The sequence below is a fragment of the Octopus sinensis genome, linkage group LG3 (genome assembly GCF_006345805.1).
Source record: "Octopus sinensis linkage group LG3, ASM634580v1, whole genome shotgun sequence".
In the NCBI taxonomy this organism is placed as follows: Eukaryota; Metazoa; Mollusca; class Cephalopoda; order Octopoda; family Octopodidae; genus Octopus; species Octopus sinensis.
In genome coordinates this window covers 15388318-15403348 of record NC_042999.1, presented here as the reverse complement: position 1 = coordinate 15403348, position 15031 = coordinate 15388318, and the positions used below count along the sequence as shown (strand labels likewise).

General features: G+C 36.0%; 1 protein-coding gene across 3 annotated transcripts in view; it reads left to right on the top strand.

The window, feature by feature from the left end:
• LOC115209184 overlaps positions 1-15031 on the top strand; it is a 662850-nt gene that overhangs the window by 598324 nt on the left and 49495 nt on the right. For all 3 annotated transcript variants that reach the window (XM_036500873.1, XM_036500871.1, XM_029777425.2), the window contains 2 exons: positions 3232-3373; positions 4632-4875. In XM_036500873.1, the coding sequence (XP_036356766.1) occupies positions 3232-3373; positions 4632-4875 (386 nt within the window). The remainder of the gene's footprint in view (positions 1-3231; positions 3374-4631; positions 4876-15031) is intronic.

Below are 15031 nucleotides of genomic sequence, written 5' to 3'. Positions count from 1 at the left end.
ATATTATTTATATTTATGTAATATATTATGATATTTAACGACCATTTTGTTGCTGAGAGGTTGTTTTTTTTGTCTTCCAAAGTATCGACTCTGCTATCATAGGGAATTGCAAATCTATGATCATATAATGTTTGTTTATTTTGCCCTCCATAATCATGTCTGGCCTTCTTGTCTCAACAGTGTTGCAGGGGTTAACAGAGTATCTGAATAAATTATTGTGTCATCATAATGGGGGGTGGGGTGGGGGAGCGCATCGATGAATGCAATGAAGTGCAATGAGAGTTTGTGAGTTCCGTACATTGTATTAGAATCTTAGAATTAGTTTCCCTGGGGAGACCAAGTTTCATAGTTTAGCTGTGTTAGATCAGTAGCCAAGTACAACTCCCACTGCCTCCTCCTCCACCCCACCCACTTTTCTTTCTCTGCCTCCACTCTTCTTCCTCTGCTGCCACTCCTCCTCCTCCACCTCCACTCTTCCTTCTCTTCCTCCTCTGCTCCTTTTCCACCTCCACCATTCCTCCCCTTCATCCTCTGCCTCCTCTCTTTCTCTTCCACCTCTCTTCTTTTGCCTCCTCTCTTCCTCCTCTGCTCCTTTTTCACTTCCACCATTCCTCCACTTCATCCTCTGCCTCCTCTCTTCCACCTTTCCTCTTCTTTTGCCTCCTCTCTTCCTCCTCTGCTCCTTTTCCACCTCCAACATTCCTCCCCTTCATCCTCTGCCTCCTCTCTTCCTCTTCCACCTCTCCTCTTCTTTTGCCTCCTCCTCTTCTTGCTCTGATCCTTTTCCACCTCCACTTCCTCCTCCTCTTCTCTTCCTCCTCTGCCTCTTCCTACTCCTCCTTATTCTTGTTGTTGCTGCAACTGCTCATCAATTCTGGACCAGCCCTGATCACACAGACCCATGAACAAAGGCATGTTAGGACTTGGTCTTCATATATATATTCAGTCATTCTGTACTTAAGACTACATTACCTCTCTTAATATGGTAGATGTTATTTTGAGGAAGATATAGCTGCTATTTCTACCAGAATAAGTAACTACATTAAGGGTCCTCATTGGCTCAATGGTATTTTTGAAACAGTTAAGGTGGTGAGCTGGCAGAATCGTTAGCACGCCAGGTGAAATGTCGTTACGTTCTGAGTTCAAATTCCACCGAGGTCGACTTCGCCTTTCATCCTTTCAGGGTCGATTAAATAAGTACCAGTTACACACTGGGTCGATATAATTGACTAAATCCGTTTGTCTGTCCTTGTTTGTCCTCTCTGTGTTTAGCCCCTTGTGGGTAGTAAAGAAATAGGTATTTCATCTGTCTTTACGTTCTGAATTTAAATTCTGCCGAGGTCTACTTTGCCTTTCATCCTTTCGGGTTCGATAAATTAAGGACCAGTTACGCACTGGGGTCGATATAATTGACTTAATCCGTTTGTCTGTCCTTGTTTGTCCTCTCTGTGTTTATCCCTTGTTGGTCGTAAAGAAATAGGTATTTTCGAAACAGTATTTCAAGTGGTTAGAGAATGGAATTCTTATACAAAAAGAAACATAAAATAAAAACAACTAGTCAATACCGGTTATGTTTACTGTGCTTGATGTATTAGTTACAGAATACTTTGGTTGAGAAGTGATGGATTGGACAATTTAGAAGAATTAAAAGAATTCCACTTAACAAGAATCTCAGAACTATTTAGATGTAATTTATCAGAGTTAAGGACTTACAAACTATGCATCGTAAAACTATGCATTTCCTGTTTTCTTAGTTATGCATAATTGCCTTGATCCCGACTTCACAGAATATTGGTCTCTGTTTAAATGTTATTCCTAGCAAACCTTAATCACATTGACATGAATAATAACTTATTTGAACAAAAATTTCATGTGGTAATTCAAAATCCACCAAAGAAATACTGCCCTCCTGAATGTGTGAATTGAGAGAAACTGAGTGGCTGATGATAGTACTGCCTGATTGGCACATAAAATGCACCATTCGAGCATGGTCGATGCCAGTGCTGCCTGACTGGTCCCATGCCAGTGGAATGTAAAAAATGCCACTTGAGCATGATCATTGCCAGTACCACCTGACTGGCTCCCATGTTGGTGGCATGTAAAAAGTACCATTCGAGTGTGGTTGTTGCCAGTACCACCTGGGTGCCACGTAAAAAGCACCCACTACACTCTCGGAGTGGTTGGCATTAGGAAGGGCATCCAGCTGTAGAAACTTTGCCAGATCAGATTGAAACCTGGTGCAGCCTTCTGGCTCACCAGCCCTCAGTCAAACCATCCAACCCATGCCAGCATGGAAAGCAGACGTTAAATGACAATGATGATGATGAGTTGTTATGTTTAGCAAGTCAAACAACCATGTAAAAGGCCTTCTTTTATTGGTTTAAAGTAAATATGGTTGTTGATATTGCTAAGCTCCAGATCAGTCCTGATTAAACAGAACAATGATGAAAGACACTCCAGTCATGACCGACCCTTCTGTCATTGAACTACTTCAGATCTACATTTAACCAATTCAACCATTAGGGGTGTATTGGATAAATGCAGTAGGGTGGGATTTGAAGGAGATTTGGCTACTATATCTAGTAGGTTGAGTGAGCATGTAGAAGCTTTCTTATTGAAGACCAAAGTCAGCTGACATACATTTGAGAAAATAGTCTTTGGTAGGCCAGACAATGCTTTTCTCACCCACAATGTCTATTTTCCCTTCTTGCACTTTCTGTTTCATTCCTTCATAGAATTAATTATGTGAAAGATAGAGTAAGAGGTAGTTTGAGGTATGAATTATTGGGTTGTCAGATAAATGTTTGTTTGTTTATTTCTATTTGGTATTCCATCATCATGTGTCTAAAAATAAGTAGAATTTATTCAGATTTCAAAAACAATAAACAAATGTTGTTGAGGAAGATTAGATCTACAAAACAAAAACAATTTTTTTTTTAAATCTTAATTCAAATAACATTGAAAAGATTAAAATAAATAGAAAAATATTATCAAATTTATCTGACAAACCAATATTTAGTGATGCGATTGGTGAATGAGTAAGTGGCACTGTTTCAGTTACATATATTGATATACTTACATTGTCTCAATTATAATAAGGATTATTTGCGAAAATGTATATTGTAGTCTTCCTTTAGAATTGCTAATATATTGATTGCATTTGTCTTATCAGCGTTGAAACCACAGAAATGGTTAATTCTTTCTATCCTAAATTTCCATTTTTATTTTAAGAAAAAGTCACTGAATGCCATATAGAGAAGTTTCGAGCTTTCTTGAATGTCAACTGTGAAATGGCTGTAATTCTTGCAAATGTCATGGCATTTGGTTTCTTTTCTATCATCATATCCGTTGTTCTTATAATTATAAGACAAAGGTAAGTCATTTTTGCATTGATAAATCACTACCTATCTATAACTTCTGTATCTGTATTTATAAATTGTATGCCTGTATGCACAAATAGTGCCTGTGTGTATAAATTGTGTGTATGAAAGTTCAGATGTTCAATGGAATTATCTTGAAGAGTGATAATTACTGCTAATTAATTAATTGCACCTGTGTAACTTTTCATCAAATAAACTACTCTTGATTGACTGATTGCGAAACAAATAATCGCTATTTTTTTTTCAGTTTTTTCTTGTTGTTTTAGTTTTTCTTTCATGTTATATTACAAACTTTTATGGGCTATTCTACTCAGAACTATTATAAAACAATACTGTTTATTGAGATTTGATAAGTAAGAGTAATCAATTGTCCTTTTACTACTCAGAACAGTAATAGGATTGTTTGGGTATGTAACTGTTATGAAAGAGGAAAGGTTTGGAGGCTGCAAGCAGAAGCTGGAGGGAAACTTAAGCCTTAGAGAATCAAATAGATAATGAGGAAACTCTAAATGAAGGATCTGTTTATGGTATAAGGTTTTAGTTGTTTTTCACAAATGGGAAATGAGATTTTAACCGAATTTTCCAGAGCGGACAATTTATAACAGTTTTTTTGGGGGGTTTTTTTCGGTTTTTTTTTATTGCCTGAATATTTATTTATTACATTAATACATTAGTTAATATCATTTTGTGAAAAAAATCAATAGAATTGTGTATTGTCTCTAGTACTTATTAATAAAAATAAAATTGCTTAGACATGTTATGTGCTTGAATAATGAGAACTGAATGAATAACTGTGATGTGCCTGTATTGTGAGAGGAACAAACACAAAGCCAAGCAAAATTGGAAATTGTTAGAGCTGATCTAAAAGAATTGGTTTAATAACAGAAAATGATGTGATAAAAGAAGGTAGAAAAAAAAATGTTCAGTTTGTATTTGTAAAGAAATAAATAAGAGTAAGCTAATAATAGCATCAATAGAAAGGGGGGTTTTGATGTTGATTTTATCAATGGTAGTTTTGTTCTCGGTAGAGATGTAAATGGTGACTGAAATCACAAAAATCTGTATTACTTCACAGATTTCAAGAAACAAATTTACACAAGATGTAAACTTTAGTTTATCTCAACATTTAATTGAAATTCTCGTGTTATGTTTTAATTCTTTAAATTGATAAAGAAACCTAATATTATGTAATAGTTTGTTTTTTGTTGTTTTTTTCTCAAATTTTTTTTTTTCTTATTTTCTTTTCCCAAGGTATTGCAGACGTAACAGAGGTTCGAACCAGAAAATGGAAGAACTCGGGTTATTATCTACTCGATTCTCCCGGTGCCTATCTCTTGATGGCTGGGAATTACCTCGAGATAATGTGGTATTAAACAGAAAACTAGGCGCAGGAGCATTTGGTACTGTGTTTGGAGGAGAGGCATTCCTCGATGATCAAGGTTGGCAGCCTGTGGCGGTTAAAACACTAAAAGTCGGATCAACCATTGAACAAAAAGTAAGTCACAACTTAATGTAGAAATAGTTTATTACGTATCATTCATCTATTAGGGTCTACTTTCCTTGAATAGGTTTGTCTTTGAGGGTGTCTACACATAAGCATCTCATATACAGAGTCATTAATTCATAGCTTTTTAATGATTACAGAATTATTTTTAATAACATTCTGGAAGTTCACGTATCATACATTAGGGTCTACTTTCCTTAATTAAGTTTGTCTTTGAGGGTGTCTACACATAAGCATTTCATGTACAGAGTCATTAATTCATAGCTTTTTTAATGATTACAGAATTATTTTTAATAACATTCTGGAACTTCTTGCCTCCAGATGTGTAAATCTAGTGGAAGATATTTGTGGTTGTATGTGAATGACATAAAAATTTAAGACTGTAAACGTCATAATCATCGTTTAACATCCGCTTTCCATGCTAGCATGGGTTGGACGATTTGACTGTGGACTGGTGAACCAGATGGCTGCGCCAGGCTCCAGTCTGATCTGGCAGTGTTTCTACAGCTGGATGGAGAGCACTATTCAAGCATGGTCAATGCCAGTGCCACCTGACTGGCTCCTGTACCAGTGGCATGTAAAAAGGACCATTCGAGTGTGGTCGATGCCAGTGGAACATAACAAGCACCATTTGAGTGTGGTTGTTGCCAGTGCTGCCTGACTGGCTCCTGTACCAGTGGCATGTAAAAAGGACCATTCGAGTGTAGTCGATGCCAGTGGAACATAACAAGCACCATTCGAGTGTGGTTGTTGCCAGTGCTGCCTGACTGGCTCCCGTGCCAGTGGCACGTAAAGAAACCATTCAAATGTGGTGAGTGCCAGTGGCACGTAAAGAAACCATTCAAATGTGGTGAGTGCCAGTACTGCCTGACTGGCCCTCATGCCAGTGGCATGTAAAAAGCACCTACTACACTCTCGGAGTGGTTGGCATTAGGAAAGGCATCCAGCTGTAAAAACTCTGCCAGATCAGATTGGAGCCTGGTGCAGCCTTCTGGTTTGCCAGCCCTCAGTCAACCCATACCACCATGGAAAGCAGACATTAAACTACGATGGTGATGATGATGAATGAGTTTTTTTCCAGTTTACGTTGACCAAAATCTACCCACAAGGCTTTAGTTGACCCAAGGCTGTAGTAGAAAACATTTGCCCAAGGTGCCTCACAATGGTACTGAACCAAGAACTATGTGGTTGAGCAGTGAACTTTTTACCACACAGCTGTGCTTGCTCCTATATACATACATACATACACAATATATCTATATAATAGTTAAATATAACATTTATGTGTTTTATATATACACATATTTATATAATATTGGTGGAAGATGCAGAATCAGGAGAAGATCTAACAAAAATATCTTGTGTTATTTGGTTATATCTCTTTATGTTCTGGCTATGTCCCTTTATGTCAAGGGCAGCTTTGCTTTTCTTCCTTCCGAGGTTGATTTATTAAGTACCAAACAAAGTAATGGATTTGATAGAATCAACTAAAATCCCTTAAAGGTAGAGCTTCAGAACAGTCACAGCTCAATGACTGAAACGAGTAAAAAGAAGAAAGAAGTTCTTGAGAGAGCAGCTTACAGTCAGTTTGTTTTGAAAAGGACTCTTTTTATCTTTCTTGGATACATATATATATATATATATATTCACAGACATATATATTATACAAATACAAATAGAAGACATATATGTATATATATATATATATATATTCACAGACATATATATTATACAATACAAATAGAAGACATATATGTATATATATATATATATATATTCACAGACATATATATTATACAAATACAAATAGAAGACATATATATATATATATTATATATATATATATATATATATATATATATATATGTCATCATCATCATGATGTGTGTGTATGTATGTCATCATCATGTATGTGTATGTATGTATGACTTTCCAACTTCATGCAATGGCGCCTACTTAAAAGACATCCGTACTTAACAATTTTATCGATATTCCCTTTTTATGTCTCTCTTATATAAAGGAATTGTTATTACATTTTTATGTACAACAACAAAGAAAACTGCTTATTGAATTTGAATATCATAAGTATGGAAGTCTAAGGGTTTGCTGTCAAAAGATTCATTTCAATGCATACACATAAAATATTGTTCTACTCCATGACTTTTGTGCAAGGTATCAATCATGGGCACAAGCATGATGATGTGGTTAAGAATTTTTGCTTCACAGTTACATGATTTTAGGTTCAATCCCACTGCTTGGTATCTTGGGAAAGTGCTTCCTACTGTTAGCTCAGACAGGACTGAGGATTTAAACTGAAACTAAGAAGGCAGAAACTGTTAACCTCTTAGATGAACTGTGCATTGTGAAGGAGGGTCATTGACCTAATCCATCCCCCAGTGAAATACCACCACAGGGCCCTTGTTTGCCTTTGGTGAATCCCTTCATATTGCAAAGCCACCTGTTTCTTCATCCCCTTCTCAGAGTTCTGCTAAAAGTAATGGTTTAATCATCATCAGTTAACATCCATTCTCCATGCTGGCATGGATTGGATGTTCCAGCAGGAGCTGATAAATCAGAGGGCTACACCAAGCACCAGTCATCTGTTTCTGCATGGTATTTTTGGCTGGGTGCCCTTTCTAACACCAACCCCTTTACAGAGTGCACTGGGGTCTTTTACATAGTGCCAGCACTGGTTCCTTTGTACATGGCATGGGTGCTTTTTATGTGGCACCTGCACTGGTACTGGCATGGGTACTTTTTACACGGTGCCAAATGATTGTGGGGAAGCATATGGCCTAGTAGTTAAACAACTGGGCTCTCAACCAGAAGGTTGTAAATTCAATTCCTGCTTGAGGAGGCATGTTGTGTCCTTGAGCAAAGCACCTCACTGCCTCCAGTTCACTCAGCAGATATGAGCATTAAAGTTGACAGAATGCTCTGAACTAGTTGCTGGTTGAATCAAAATCCTTCAAGCTTGAAAACGGATTTATCCAGCATTAAACTGCTATACTCCTTTACACTCTGACTAAAACCCATTAAGAAAAACAGAGGACAAGAGACAAAACTCTAACATACTAAATACTGCCATTTAAAAATTTTTTATCAACAGCACAATGCAGAGAGTAAATTTTTTTGTTTTTACTTTTTTTTTTAAAGGTTTTTCCCTACAAAAATTACACAATATTTTTCCTTCTGAATTGTAAATATTATATCAAGTATTCCTTGCATTAAAATTGAACAAAGTATTTCTTTCATGGAAATACAATTGTTTTGAAATTTATCACAATCAATGTTTATTTTAAATTAAAGGCTTCAACTTTAATTGAGTTTTTTTTTTTTTTTTTAAAGCCTTATTCTTCATTCTGTGTTCTTATTTACAGTTTTAAATGGCATCTGACATTAGCATTTCACCTGTAACTTGACTGTCTGTTGTCTTAATTTTTCAACATTTGTTTTTCTCCTATATTCAATAAATGTTAGAGATCAAACAAGTGTGTGTATGTTTGTGTGTGTGTGTGTGAAAGAAAGGGCAAGAGGTGAGGAAAGGGCAGAACAAAAACTATAGCAGTCAGTAAGTGACTGTTTGTTTTAATTGCAAATCAGATTTCCTAAGCTAAAACCATTCTGTACTTTTAAACAATGAATCATTTTGGAATTGGAGAAGTAATAGAAAACGTAAAAAACAAAAAACAAAAAAAACATTTGTGCTTCGACCAGTACAAATAAAATCATAACTTTGTCCATTACATTTATTAAAATTCCTTTGTGTTGTCAAAAGTAATTACCCTGATAGCCAAAAAACAACACGTAATTACATAAAAAGTTCAATGACTTTTTTTTTTTTTTCAATTTATTTTATTGACGACATTTTACCAAATAGATCTAGTTATGTTCTTCCATGCATATGACTGATGCATTATTATGATAATTCTAATGACCGCAGCCACTGTGGCGACAGTATGTGCTAATTTATTAGCTTTTATTTTTGTTCGTTGCAACAGTAAACAAGTTTGAGATTTCAAAGAGAAAGTATCTAGAATAAAACCCAGATTATTGATACTTAAATTAAATGGTTGTAAGTCGTTAGTTTCATGATATATGGGAATAAATATATATATATATATATAGCAAAGCTAGAAAACAAACTGGTCCCCTAAGCATTAACAAAATTGTAAAGAATATATACTATGTACAAGTGTGTTTTTATCTCCAATAAACAAAAGAAGATTAGCAAAAGGAAAATTCCTTTTAGTTATTGACTTTCATGGAAGCAAGAGAACATTTATGTACAGAAATCCTTCGGCAATATAATAAATGCGGCAATATAAGTTCACAAGCGATCATTGTTACTAGCGTTAGTCAGAGAAAGAGAGCAAAGCCTACAATCTATGTATTTCTTTCTCAAATGGAGGGATTAAGTTAAACGGATGATGTCTGTGCAATCAATATCGGGAAGAAATTGTTCCCGGTTTACAGATGAAGGGTAATTATGGGTATTAGGGGACTGTGAAAGGTTGTAGTTTTAATGAGAAAGAATTAGCCAAAGTATTTAGGGATGACTCTGTAAGATAAGAGAGAGTGTGGAAGTAATGAGAGGGATAGAAGAGAACACATCAAATTCGTTTAGGTGACATGACATAGGTTTAGCTATAAAGCTTAGATAATTAGAGACCATTGTAGTCGTGGATGATTTCAAGAAATGTAACAGCTTCAAAGTGAGGAAGATTTTGCAGTGGTTTAATTATTGTGAGTTGGACTATCAAACGAGAGACTTCCTTTTAGATGCCATGATGGCTTTATTAGGTAATAGACACTGTGTGAACAATATTCAAGTGTAGTTTGTAATTTGTGCTTTTAAATGCTTACCAGATACAGAGACTTTGATACTGAGAGGAAATATATATGGAGAATACAATGTTACACTTTGATACTGAGAGGAAATATATATGGAGAATACAATGTTACACTTTCCAGTAGAAAAGAAGCAGTATGATGGTTTTGTTTCTTTCCACATGAAGTAACAGTATTTTGCTGTTGAATTCTTAAGGGTTTCAAGGCTGTTAATGAATCTACAGAACTATTATATATAGGCACAGGAGTGGCTGTGTGGTAAGTAGCTTGCTTACCAACTACATGGTTCTAGGTTCAGTCCCACTGCGTGGCACCTTGGGCAAGTGTCTTCTACTATAGCCTTGGGCCAAGAAAGTAAAAAAAGGAAACAAGCAAAATTACATTGAAGTGAATGGATTTAGTAGACGGAAACTGAAAGAAGCCTGTCGTATGTATGTGTGTGTGTATATATATATATATATAGATATATAAATATAGGGATGGTATTATTAAAATACCATCACAAGTGGTAAGCGAATTATTAGCCATACAGGCTAATATATATATATATATATATATATATATATATATATATATATGTATGTGTGTGCATATGTTTGTCCCCCCAGCATTGCTTGACAACCAATGCTGGTGTGTTTACGTCCCCATAACTTAGTGGTTCGGCAAAAGAGATAAGTACTAGGCTTACAAAGAATAAGTCCTGGGGTCGATTTGCTCGACTAAAGGCGGTGTAAAACAGTATGTCTTTACAATGCTTTTTAAGTTGTAAATATTTTCATAACTTTAGGTAAGAATTTACTGTCCTTTATTCATAAGACCAGTACACAATGTTGTTATTATTATACAACAATAATGAACATCATCAATGTTTTCATGTTCATTTATCAAAGCTGACATGATTTAGACAGATCTGCTATCAGTACAATTCCACTCAGTATATCTTTTCATCTATAAAGCCCAGCATTCTGCAAGTTAACCTCACCACCTCTTTCCAAATCTTTTGTAGCCTTCATCTGCCACAGATGTTCTCTGATAACACTCATCACTTTTTTCACTTAACCCACTTCTTCCTAAATTTTCTTCACCAGTGCAGTTCTCTCTTAGTCATACATTAACCAATGCCATTAATGTTGATCTTAATTTTGCTGCACCTTTCATACAAGTTAGGGATCTTTTCGGTTTGAACGGCAGTTTTTTCTAGCAGTGTCATATGAAAAATTATCACCCATAATTATGACCCTAGTATCGATCTATTGCATTTCAATCTGGGTTAGGGTTGGTTGGGGTTAGATGTGGGAGGAAGGGTATCTTTTTTTCTTCACAAATGTAAATAAACCTAATCTGTTTCTTAAACGAGGGACATATTCATATGGCACGGAATGTTTTTTTTACCTCAATGGACATCATTGATTGGTTGAAATTGCAGAAATTGAAGAAAAACAACAAATATCTTACAAACCATAGAATTTTCTCAATAAAGCCAAGAGAAAAAGATGTTTTATAAACACATTCTACCAGTATACGAAGTTTAAAATTTTTTAGTTACCTAGAAATTATGTTAAAAACTGCCGTTCAAACCGCAAAGATCCCAAGTTAGCATTATGCTTCCGTCTTCAGCTCCTTTAGATCTTCTTTTAATATTGCTCATATAAGCATCATCTAGTCTGAGTTTTGTTCAAAGTTCTCATTTTTACTCTTTGTTGCCAACTAAGGCAACTGTCTGCTGAATTTCTTCAATTCCTTGCTCCAGCAACTGATTTTTCCAGTAACTACATACAGTACCTAAATAGCAAGCACTCTTAATTAAATTTAGAGATTTGTTTAATTAATTTAAGCACTGTGTTTTAAGGGGGCTTCTAATGCTAACTCTCCTCTCCTGTACATCTGTCGTTTTTGCCAGCCTTCTTTTTCTGTGAATCTACAAGAGGTTGTATCTATTCCTTATTCGAGATACTGCTGTGCTATCTATTGCAAGTGGCAACATTTTGCTCTCCCATTTAAGTAATACTAACACAGGATCCTCTAAATGATCAATCAACATGCTGGAAATAGCAGCCAAATTTCCTCTAATTTGCTTACTACTATCTTAAAAAAATGACAAATTATGCAACAAAGAAAGGGTGGTCATAGGCAAGCTGTATCAGGGCTTGCCTGCAGCTAACTGAAAATGACATGATTAAACGCAAATAATAATTAGCACAGCACCTACATAGTTTGAGGTTTTCAACACCACAAATATTCCTATTGTACTGCTTTACTTTATCTTTATTTCATAATTACCTTTACTACACAACAGTTAACCTTGCCAACTAAGATTTCTGTTAATTTCAGATGAGATATTTCCTTTACCACTCTATTTAATATTCATTATTCAATAACCTCTAACTGTAATAACGTAACACTTCCTGCTTTTTTTTTTTATTTTTGCTGCCACAGGTTAAATCTCCAATGTCATTTTGAACTTATTTCCCTCAATATATCAACAAGTCAATACAAATACATTGTATTTCATTTCACAATAATTTATTCATTTTGTCTTCATGGCAAACAATATATCTTTGTCAATTTTCACAGTAATTAAACTTCTACTTAAAATGAACCATACTCAGCTAAAGTTATGGGTAATGGGTATGTATCCAAACCATTGAGAACACGGGGTTAATATTTAAGCAGTCATAGATAACTAGTATTAAATTTGTTACGTAACAGGTGTAGGAGTGGCTGTGTGGTAAGTAGCTTGTTTACCAACCACATGGTTCCGGGTTCAGTCCCACTGCGTGGCACCTTGGGCAAGTGTCTTCTACTATAGCCTCGGGCCGACCAAAGCCTTGTGAGTGAATTTGGTAGACGGAAACTGAAAGAAGCCCATCGTATATATGTATATATATATATGTGTGTGTTTGTGTGTCTGTGTTTGTCCCCCTAGCATTGCTTGACAACCGATGCTGGTGTGTTTATGTCCCCGTTACTTAGCGGTTCGGCAAAAGAGACTGATAGAATAAGTACTGGGCTTACAAAAGAATAAGTCCTGGGGTCGAGTTGTTCGATTAAAGGCGGTGCTCCAGCATGGCCGCAGTCAAATGACTGAAACAAATAAAAGAGTGAAGAGTAACAATTGATGGATTTCAAAATGTGACAATAACTAATATAATTTTTGTTTTCACTTGTTAACATTTGGGGTGTGTGGCTTAATGGTCAGGGTATTTGGCTCACAAAAGGCAGTGAGCTAGCAGAATCGTTAGCGCGCTGGACAAAATGCTTAATGGTATTTCGTCTGCCGCTATGTTCTGAGTTCAAATTCCGGCGAGGTCGACTTTGCCTTTCATCCTTTCGGGGTCGATTAAATAAGTACCAGTTACGCACTGGGGACAATATAATCGACTTAATCCGTTTGTCTGTCCTTGTTTGTCCCCTCTGTGTGTAGCCCCTTGTGGGCAGTAAAGAAATAAGAAGCACTTGTCTATACTGTCCTCTAATATCCAAGCAAATAACCTGTCCTTTTCTTTAACAGAATATCAACTTTGGAGGATCGTTGATTTTTTAGTTAGTTTCCACTTTCTGTACGGAGCTGGTCCCAGATGCCATTTGGTAATTGTGACACATCCTCTTGAGGCAGAGATAATTTTGATAAATCTTTTTATGTTGTATGGTATTTGATATACCTGAATTTACTCTTTACTCATTTACTTGTTTCAGTCATTTGACTGCGGCCATGCTGGAGCACCGCCTTTAGTCGAGCAAATCGACCCCGGGACTTATTCTTTGTAAGCCCAGTACTTATTCTATCGGTCTCTTTTGCCAAACCGCTATACTTAGAAGCCTAGGTACGGAAAATGTGGAGACTACAGTTTATACATCCATCACATGAATTTGAGTTGTGAAACAACTTAAACCTAATTTGCTTTAAACATGTTGATTGGTTGTTATTTCAGAGATATATGAAGAAATGTTTTGAACCATTTAACCCCTGGTCCTAAACTAAATCCATATTTCAGTTATATATTACTATGCTGAATATATTTTTTTTACTAAATAATATATTCCGCATTAGCTATCTTTCAAATGCATATACAAATTGCACTAAACCTACAAATGGAGCTTTAAAAGGAGACATATGAAGGATTATAATAATTTGCATGCCCTGTTTCAATTCTCATACCGAAACATGCACTTGCTTTATTGAATGAACTCTCAGTGGCTTGTGTGTGTGTGTGTTATCCCCTTTATTTTCCCATTATAAAAACTTATCTCATGGTGGCATATAATTTCCGTTTCCCTATCATAAATGTTTTACATTTCTGACTTCATTGTTCTCCTCTGATTACAGCTTTCTAATATCCATTTATAATGTTTAGATGTCATCTTGTTTCTCCTTTATACATTCTGAGGTTCTTCCAATAATGCATGGAATATTTTATAAATGATTTCATTTTTTTTTTTTTTTTCCTATTTGTGGATTAAGCTGGGGAACTTTCTGTGAAAGGCTGAAAGGCATCATCACCATCATCACCATTATAATTATCATTTTCATCAACACTATCATCATCATCATCAACACTACCATCATCATCATTGTATAGGCTGTAAAAATTCTGTAGCTTCATGTTTTGGAAACCATCATTCTCAAGTTTGTTTGTGAGTGAATAGAACCTCTATGAAAAGAATGAGGGAGGGTGAAGTATGGTGTAATATCATTCATATTGTAATGTTTGTGACTTTTAACAACAAGGTGCATTAAAAATGTATCCAGCTTATTTTTTCCTGCCAAAACTAATGCTACATGGACAAAATTCTTTGGTTGGGAAGTGACACTATCTTTCCTGTGCACGAGTGAAAATTTTCATACTGGTAGGCCACGTCAGTTCTCAGCTGTTATGGTTTGAGAACGGATGTGTAATGCATCATCATCATCATCATCGTTTAGCGTCCGCTTTCCATGCTGGCATGAGTTGGACGGTGCAACTGGGGTCTGGGAAGCCAGAAGACTGCACCAGGCCCAGTCTGATCTGGCAATGTTTCTACGGCTGGATGCCCTTCCTTAACGCCAGGATGCCCTTCAGATTTTCGTCTTCATGCAAGATGCTTGAACGCATTAAGAAGAGATCATAAACCCATGTCTAATCACCAGTGATGATGGTCTTCATGAAGTCTGGGTCATGGTTTTCACAGTCTAGCATATCACAGTGATTTCCATGTGGAATTGCTTCTGCTGTTCTGCCAACAACTTGGGGATGAATTTCGCCAATGCTCTCCCCCTGCACAAATCCTCCAATGGAATGCACTGATCCTGTGCCTG